Source organism: Salmo salar, unplaced genomic scaffold, assembly GCF_905237065.1.
Source record: "Salmo salar unplaced genomic scaffold, Ssal_v3.1, whole genome shotgun sequence".
Taxonomy (NCBI): Eukaryota; Metazoa; Chordata; class Actinopteri; order Salmoniformes; family Salmonidae; genus Salmo; species Salmo salar.
Window position 1 is genome coordinate 190,978 of NW_025547611.1, and position 9,023 is coordinate 200,000.

A 9,023-nucleotide genomic window follows, 5' to 3' on the forward strand; every position below is an offset into this window, starting at 1 on the left:
TATTGGTAAGGCTAAAGGTGGGCCAGGTGGCTAGCTGAGATGGTGATGTATTGGTAAGGTGGGCCAGGTTGCTAGCTGAGATGGTGATGTATTGGTAAGGTGGGCCAGGTAACTAGCTGAGATGGTGATGTAATGGTAAGGTGGGCCAGGTATATAGCTGAGATGGTGATGTATTGGTAAGGCTAAAGGTGGGCCAGGTGGCTAGCTGAGATGGTGATGTATTGGTAAGGTGGGCCAGGTGGATAGCTGAGATGGTGATGTATTGGTAAGGCTAAAGGTGGGCCAGGTAGTTAGCTGAGATGGTGATGTATTGGTAAGGTGGGCCAGGGGCTAGCTGAGATGGTGATGTATTGGTAAGTTGGGCCAGGTAGCTAACTGAGATGGTGATGTATTGGTAAGGTTAAAGGTGGGCCAGGTAGCTAGCTGAGATAGTGATGTATTGGTAAGGCTAAAGGTGGGCCAGGTGGATAGCTGAGATGGTGATGTATTGGTAAGGTGGGCCAGGTGACTAGCTGAGATGGTGATGTATTGGTAAGGCTAAAGGTGGGCCAGGCGGCTAGCTGAGATGGTGATGTATTGGTAAGGTGGGCCAGGTGGCTAGCTGAGATGGTGATGTATTGGTAAGGTGGGCCAGGTAGCTAGCTGAGATGGTGATGTAATGGTAAGGCTAAAGGTGGGCCAGGTAGCTAGCTGAGATGGTGATGTATTGGTAAGGTGGGCCAGGTAGCTAGCTGAGATGGTGATGTATTGGTAAGGTGGGCCAGGTGGCTAGCTGAGATGGTGATGTATTGGTAAGGTGGGCCAGGTGGCTAGCTGAGATGGTGATGTATTGGTAAGGCTAAAGGTGGGCCAGGTAGCTAGCTGAGATGGTGATGTATTGGTAAGGTGGACCAGGTGGCTAGCTGAGATGGTGATGTATTGGTAAGGTGGGCCAGGTGGCTAGCTGAGATGGTGATGTATTGGTAAGGTGGGCCAGGTAGCTAGCTGAGATGGTGATGTATTGGTAAGGTGGGCCAGGTGGCTAGCTGAGATGGTGATGTATTGGTAAGGTGGGCCAGGTGGCTAGCTGAGATGGTGATGTATTGGTAAGGTGGGCCAGGTGGCTAGCTGAGATGGTGATGTAATGGTAAGGTTAAAGGTGGGCCAGGTAGCTAGCTGAGATGGTGATGTATTGGTAAGGCTAAAGGTGGGCCAGGTAGCTAGCTGAGATGGTGATGTATTGGTAAGGTTAAAGGTGGGCCAGGTGGCTAGCTGAGATGGTGATGTATTGGTAAGGTGGGCCAGGTGGCTAGCTGAGATGGTGATGTATTGGTAAGGTGGGCCAGGTAGCTAGCTGAGATGGTGATGTATTGGTAAGGTGGGCCAGGTGGCTAGCTGAGATGGTGATGTATTGGTAAGGTGGGCCAGGTGGCTAGCTGAGATGGTGATGTATTGGTAAGGTGGGCCAGGTGGCTAGCTGAGATGGTGATGTAATGGTAAGGTTAAAGGTGGGCCAGGTAGCTAGCTGAGATGGTGATGTATTGGTAAGGCTAAAGGTGGGCCAGGTAGCTAGCTGAGATGGTGATGTATTGGTAAGGTTAAAGGTGGGCCAGGTGGCTAGCTGAGATGGTGATGTATTGGTAAGGTGGGCCAGGTGGCTAGCTGAGATGGTGATGTATTGGTAAGGTGGGCCAGGTGAATAGCTGAGATGGTGATGTATTGGTAAGGCTAAAGGTGGGCCAGGTAGCTAGCTGAGATGGTGATGTATTGGTAAGGTGGGCCAGGTGGCTAGCTGAGATGGTGATGTATTGGTAAGGTGGGCCAGGTGGCTAACTGAGATGGTGATGTATTGGTAAGGTTAAAGGTGGGCCAGGTGGCTAGCTGAGATGGTGATGTATTGGTAAGGCTAAAGGTGGGCCAGGTGGCTAGCTGAGATGGTGATGTATTGGTAAGGTGGGCCAGGTAGCTAGCTGAGATGGTGATGTATTGGTAAGGCTAAAGGTGGGCCAGGTGGCTAGCTGAGATGGTGATGTATTGGTAAGGTGGGCCAGGTTGCTAGCTGAGATGGTGATGTATTGGTAAGGTGGGCCAGGTAACTAGCTGAGATGGTGATGTAATGGTAAGGTTAAAGGTGGGCCAGGTAGCTAGCTGAGATGGTGATGTATTGGTAAGGCTAAAGGTGGGCCAGGTAGCTAGCTGAGATGGTGATGTATTGGTAAGGTTAAAGGTGGGCCAGGTGGCTAGCTGAGATGGTGATGTATTGGTAAGGTGGGCCAGGTAGCTAGCTGAGATGGTGATGTATTGGTAAGGTGGGCCAGGTGACTAGCTGAGATGGTGATGTATTGGTAAGGTGGGCCAGGTAGCTAGCTGAGATGGTGATGTATTGGTAAGGTGGGCCAGGTAGCTAGCTGAGATGGTGATGTATTGGTAAGGTGGGCCAGGTAGCTAGCTGAGATGGTGATGTATTGGTAAGGTGGGCCAGGTGGCTAGCTGAGATGGTGATGTATTGGTAAGGTGGGCCAGGTAGCTAGCTGAGATGGTGATGTATTGGTAAGGTGGGCCAGGTAGCTAGCTGAGATGGTGATGTATTGATAATGTATTGATGATTTCATTATTGATTAGTGATGTATTGATAATGTATTGATGATTTCATTATTGATTAGTGATGTATTGATAACGTACCGATCGGTTAATTTGATTTTTAATGACAGACCACCTGTGGGTGCTGTTTCCTGACGTCGTCATGGTGATAGCGTCTGAGGTTACCGTGGATGTTGTCAAGCACGCATTCATCACCAAGTTTAACGACATCACCGCCGACGTAAGTGTCCGTCCCTCCGTCCGTCCTCTCCCTCCGTCCCTCCCTCCGTCCCTCCCTCCGTCCGTCCTCTCCCTCCGTCCCTCCCTCTGTCCCTCCCTCCCTCCCTCCGTCCGTTTCTCCGTCCGTCCTCTCCCTCCGTCCGTCCCTCCGTCCCTCCGTCCGTCCCTCCGTCCGTCCCTCCGTCCGTCCTCTCCCTCTGTCCCTCCCTCCGTCCCTCCCTCCCTCCGTCCCTCCCTCCCTCCGTCCGTCCTCTCCCTCCGTCCCTCCCTCTGTCCCTCCCTCCGTCCCTCCCTCCCTCCGTCCCTCCTCCCTCCGTCCGTCCTCTCCCTCGGTCCCTCCCTCCGTCCCTCCCTCCGTCCGTCCTCTCCCTCCGTCCCTCCCTCCGTCCCTCCGTCCCCCTCTGTCCCTCCGTCCCTCCCCTCTGTCCCTCCGTCCCTCCCTCCCTCCGTCCGTCCTCTCCCTCGGTCCCTCCCTCCGTCCCTCCCTCCGTCCGTCCTCTCCCTCGGTCCCTCCCTCCGTCCCTCCCTCTGTCCCTCGGTCCCTCCCTCTGTCCCTCCCTCCGTCCGTCCTCTCCCTCCGTCCCTCCCTCTGTCCCTCCGTCCCTCCCTCCCTCTGTCCGTCCTCTCCTGGGGTGTGTGTCTCTTTCAATATTTCCTTTCTCCTGAAGTGTACACTCGTTCACTACTCTCAATATATCCTTTTTCCTGAAGTGTACACTCGTTCTCTGTGAAGTGTACACTCGTTCACTACTTCCCACAGGTCTTAAAGCCTTTAATTGGTGGTGGAGACGTGGGAGGTTCCACCATGTCTCTGATACCAGTCATTTCCTTTCAAATCAGTGAAGGGAACAAGTGCACACTAGGAGGGAAGGAGAGATAAATGGGCCGTAACCCCCAGAACTTCCTCGGCGATAGTAACTATGGTTACGTAACTGGAGACGACCAGCCCCCCCCCCCCCCCAACACAGGAAGACATGAACCCTTTTATCCCAAAACACACACACACACACACACACACACACACACACACACACACACACACACACACACAGTTCCTATTGGGCGAAACATGTGAATGCTTAATGTAGTCATTGCATGCTGGGAATAGAGGATGTTTTGACTATTTTAATAAACTAAATAAGTGTATTTATCAAATTACTTCTGACTTCTTCCTGTTTTGGGGGGGGGGGGGACTATATTAAGGGTGCCAATATATCAGAGCTCACCTGTTTATGTCATTAAGGGTGCCAATATATTAGAGCTCACCTGTTTATGTCATTAAGGGTGCCAATATATCAGAGCTCACCTGTTTATGTCATTAAGGGTGCCAATATATCAGAGCTCACCTGTTTATGTCATTAAGGGTGCCAATATATCAGAGCTCACCTGTTTATGTCATTAAGGGTGCCAATATATTAGAGCTCACCTGTTTATGTCATTAAGGGTGCCAATATATCAGAGCTCACCTGTTTATGTCATTAAGGGTGCCAATATATTAGAGCTCACCTGTTTATGTCATTAAGGGTGCCAATATATCAGAGCTCACCTGTTTATGTCATTAAGGGTGCCAATATATCAGAGCTCACCTGTTTATGTCATTAAGGGTGCCAATATATCAGAGCTCACCTGTAAATTATGTCACCAGGTGTACGGGGAGTACCGCGCCAGCTTGGCGTTCGACCTCGTCAGCAGCAGACAGAAAAACGTGAGATTTTAGAAAAGGGAATATTGATTGATTTTCAACATATTGTATTGATTTATTGACGAGTTGTTTATTGACGTGTTGTTGTTTACCAGGCCTATACAGACTACAGCGACTCAGTCTCCAGGAGAATGGGCTTCATTCCACTTCCTTTAGCTCTGCTGGTAAGAGACTGGCTGGGTCTGCCCACCTGGGTTCAACCAGTATTACAGCTCTTTAAGGGTGGCTGGGTCTGCCCACCTGGGTTCAACCAGTATTACAGCTCTTTAAGGGTGGCTGGGTCTGCCCACCTGGGTTCAACCAGTATTACAGCTCTTTAAGGGTGGCTGGGTCTGCCCACCTGGGTTCAACCAGTATTACAGCTCTTTTAAGGGTGGCTGGGTCTGCCCACCTGGGTTCAACCAGTATTACAGCTCTTTAAGGGTGGCTGGGTCTGCCCACCTGGGTTCAACCAGTATTACAGCTCTTTTAAGGCTGGGTCTGCCCACCTGGGTTCAACCAGTATTACAGCTCTTTAAGGCTGGGTCTGCCCACCTGGGTTCAACCAGTATTACAGCTCTTTTAAGGGTGGGTCTGTAGACCTGGGTTCAACCAGTATTACAGCTCTTTTAAGGCTGGGTCTGCCGACCTGGGTTCAACCAGTATTACAGCTCTTTAAGGGTGGGTCTGTAGACCTGGGTTCAACCAGTATTACAGCTCTTTTAAGGGTGGGTCTGTAGACCTGGGTTCAACCAGTATTACAGCTCTTTTAAGGCTGGGTCTGCCGACCTGGGTTCAACCAGTATTACAGCTCTTTAAGGCTGGGTCTGCAGACCTGGGTTCAACCAGTATTACAGCTCTTTAAGGGTGGGTCTGCCGACCTGGGTTCAACCAGTATTACAGCTCTTTAAGGGTGGGTCTGCAGATCTGGGTTCAACCAGTATATCAGCTCTTTAAGGCTGGGTCTGCAGACCTGGGTTCAACTAGTATTAAAGCTCTTTAACGCTGGGTCTGCAGACCTGGGTTCAACCAGTATTACAGCTCTTTAAGGGTGGGTCTGCAGACCTGGGTTCAACCACTATTACAGCTCTTTAAGGCTGGGTCTGCAGACCTGGGTTCAACCACTATTACAGCTCTTAAAGGGTGGGTCTGCAGACCTGGGTTCAAGCAGTATTACAGCTCTTTAAGGGTGGGTCTATAGACTTGGGTTCAACTAGTATTACAGCTCTTAAAGGGTGGCTGGGTCTGCAGACCTGGGTTCAACCACTATTTCAGCTCTTTAAGGGTTGGTGGCTGGGTCTGCAGACCTGGGTTCAACCACTATTTCAGCTCTTTAAGGGTTGGTGGCTGGGTCTGCAGACCTGGGTTTATTATTGATTTGGCTGATATTGATATTGGTGTGTATATTGATATTGATATTGGTGTGTGTCTGTTTCAGTTGATCAGGGTGGTGACCAGCTCAGTGAAGATCCAGGGATCTCTCTCCTTCTTGTGTGTCCTTCTCTTCTACCTGGGGTAAGACACCTTCTACCTGGGGTAAGACACCTTCTACCTGGGGTAAGACACCTTCTACCTGGGGTAAAACACCTTCTACCTGGGGTAAGACACCTTCTACCTGGGGTAAGACACCTTCTACCTGGGGTAAGACACCTTCTACCTGGGGGTAAAACACCTTCTACCTGGGGTAAGACACCTTCTACCTGGGGTAAGACACCTTCTACCTGGGCCTTCTACCTGGGGTAAGACACCTTCTACCTGGGGTAAGACACCTACTCTACTACCTGGGGTAAGACACCTTCTACCTGGGGTAAGACACCTTCTACCTGGGGTAAGACACCTTCTCTACTACCTGGGGTAAGACACCTTCTACCTGGGGTAAGACACCTTCTACCTGGGGTAAGACACCTTCTACCTGGGGTAAGACACCTTCTACCTGGGCCTTCTACCTGGGGTAAGACACCTTCTACCTGGGGTAAGACACCTTCTCTACTACCTGGGGTAAGACACCTTCTACCTGGGGTAAGACACCTTCTACCTGGGGTAAGACACCTTCTCTACTACCTGGGGTAAGACACCTTCTACCTGGGGTAAGACACCTTCTACCTGGGGTAAGACACCTTCTACCTGGGGTAAAACACCTTCTACCTGGGGTAAGACACCTCTACCTGGGGTAAGACACCTTCTACCTGGGGGTAAGACACCTTCTACCTGGGGTAAGACACCTTCTACCTGGGGTAAGACACCTTCTCTGGTATGATGGGGCCTGTTGTCCAGCTCTGGTATGATGGGGGCTGTTGTCCATATCACCCAGCTCTGGTATGATGGGGTCTGTTGTCCAGCTCTGGTATGATGGGGTCTGTTGTCCAGCTCTGGTATGATGGGGTCTGTTTTCTAGCTCTGGTATATCGGGGGCTGTTGTCCATATCACCCAGCTCTGGTATGATGGGGTCTGTTGTCCATATCACCCAGCTCTGGTATGATGGGGTCTGTTGTCCAGCTCTGGTATGATGGGGTCTGTTGTCCATATCACCCAGCTCTGGTATGATGGGGTCTGTTGTCCATATCACCCAGCTCTGGTATGATGGGGTCTGTTGTCCAGCTCTGGTATGATGGGATCTGTTGTCCATATCACCCAGCTCTGGTATGATGGGATCTGTTGTCCATATCACCCAGCTCTGGTATATCGGGGGCTGTTGTCCATATCACCCAGCTCTGGTATGATGGGGTCTGTTGTCCATATCACCCAGCTCTGGTATGATGGGGTCTGTTGTCCATATCACCCAGCTCTGGTATGATGGGGTCTGTTGTCCAGCTCTGGTATGATGGGGTCTGTTGTCCATATCACCCAGCTCTGGTATGATGGGGTCTGTTGTCCAGCTCTGGTATGATGGGGTCTGTTGTCCATATCACCCAGCTCTGGTATGATGGGGTCTGTTGTCAACCCAGCTCTGGTATGATGGGGTCTGTTGTCCATATCACCCAGCTCTGGTATGATGGGGTCTGTTGTCCAGCTCTGGTATGATGGGGTCTGTTGTCCATATCACCCAGCTCTGGTATGATGGGGTCTGTTGTCCATATCGCCCAGCTCTGGTATGATGGGGTCTGTTGTCCATATCACCCAGCTCTGGTATGATGGGGTCTGTTGTCCAGCTCTGGTATGATGGGATCTGTTGTCCATATCACCCAGCTCTGGTATGATGGGGTCTGTTGTCCATATCACCCAGCTCTGGTATGATGGGGTCTGTTGTCCATATCACCCAGCTCTGGTATGATGGGGTCTGTTGTCCATATCACCCAGCTCTGGTATGATGGGGTCTGTTGTCCATATCACCCAGCTCTGGTATGATGGGGTCGTTTGTCCATATCACCCAGCTCTGGTATGATGGGGTCTGTTGTCCAGCTCTGGTATAATGGGGTCTGTTGTCCATATCACCCAGCTCTGGTATGATGGGGTCTGTTGTCCAGCTCTGGTATGATGGGATCTGTTGTCCATATCACCCAGCTCTGGTATAATGGGGTCTGTTGTCCAGCTCTGGTATGATGGGGTCTGTTGTCCAGCTCTGGTATGATGGGATCTGTTGTCCATATCACCCAGCTCTGGTATGATGGGGTCTGTTGTCCATATCACCCAGCTCTGGTATAATGGGGTCTGTTGTCCATATCACCCAGCTCTGGTATGATGGGGTCTGTTGTCCATATCACCCAGCTCTGGTATGATGGGGTCTGTTGTCCAGCTCTGGTATGATGGGGTCTGTTGTCCATATCACCCAGCTCTGGTATGATGGGGTCTGTTGTCCATATCACCCAGCTCTGGTATGATGGGGTCTGTTGTCCAGCTCTGGTATGATGGGATCTGTTGTCCATATCACCCAGCTCTGGTATGATGGGATCTGTTGTCCATATCACCCAGCTCTGGTATGATGGGGTCTGTTGTCCATATCACCCAGCTCTGGTATGATGGGGTCTGTTGTCCATATCACCCAGCTCTGGTATGATGGGGTCTGTTGTCCATATCACCCAGCTCTGGTATGATGGGGTCTGTTGTCCATATCACCCAGCTCTGGTATGATGGGGTCTGTTGTCCATATCACCCAGCTCTGGTATGATGGGGTCTGTTGTCCAGCTCTGGTATGATGGGGTCTGTTGTCCATATCACCCAGCTCTGGTATGATGGGGTCTGTTGTCCAGCTCTGGTATGATGGGGTCTGTTGTCCATATCACCCAGCTCTGGTATGATGGGGTCTGTTGTCCATATCACCCAGCTCTGGTATGATGGGGTCTGTTGTCCATATCGCCCAGCTCTGGTATGATGGGGTCTGTTGTCCATATCACCCAGCTCTGGTATGATGGGGTCTGTTGTCCATATCACCCAGCTCTGGTGTGATGGGGTCTGTTGTCCATATCACCCAGCGTGTGTGTGTGTGTGTGTGTGTGTGTGTGTGTGTGTGTGTGTGTGTGTGTGTGTGTGTGTGTGTGTGTGTGTGTGTGTGTGTGTGTGTGGTGTGGTGTGTGTGGTGTGTGTGTGGTGTGGTGTGGTGTGGTG

At 51.1% G+C, this 9,023-nt stretch overlaps 1 protein-coding gene across 1 annotated transcript in view; it reads left to right on the forward strand.

Annotated features, from left to right (window-relative positions):
- LOC123732097 (transmembrane anterior posterior transformation protein 1 homolog) overlaps positions 1-9,023 on the forward strand; it is a 57,555-nt gene that overhangs the window by 45,157 nt on the left and 3,375 nt on the right. Inside the window, exons 9-12 of the mRNA XM_045711439.1 lie at positions 2,691-2,800; positions 4,445-4,504; positions 4,597-4,665; positions 5,919-5,995. Coding sequence (XP_045567395.1) covers positions 2,691-2,800; positions 4,445-4,504; positions 4,597-4,665; positions 5,919-5,995 — 316 coding nt within the window. The remainder of the gene's footprint in view (positions 1-2,690; positions 2,801-4,444; positions 4,505-4,596; positions 4,666-5,918; positions 5,996-9,023) is intronic.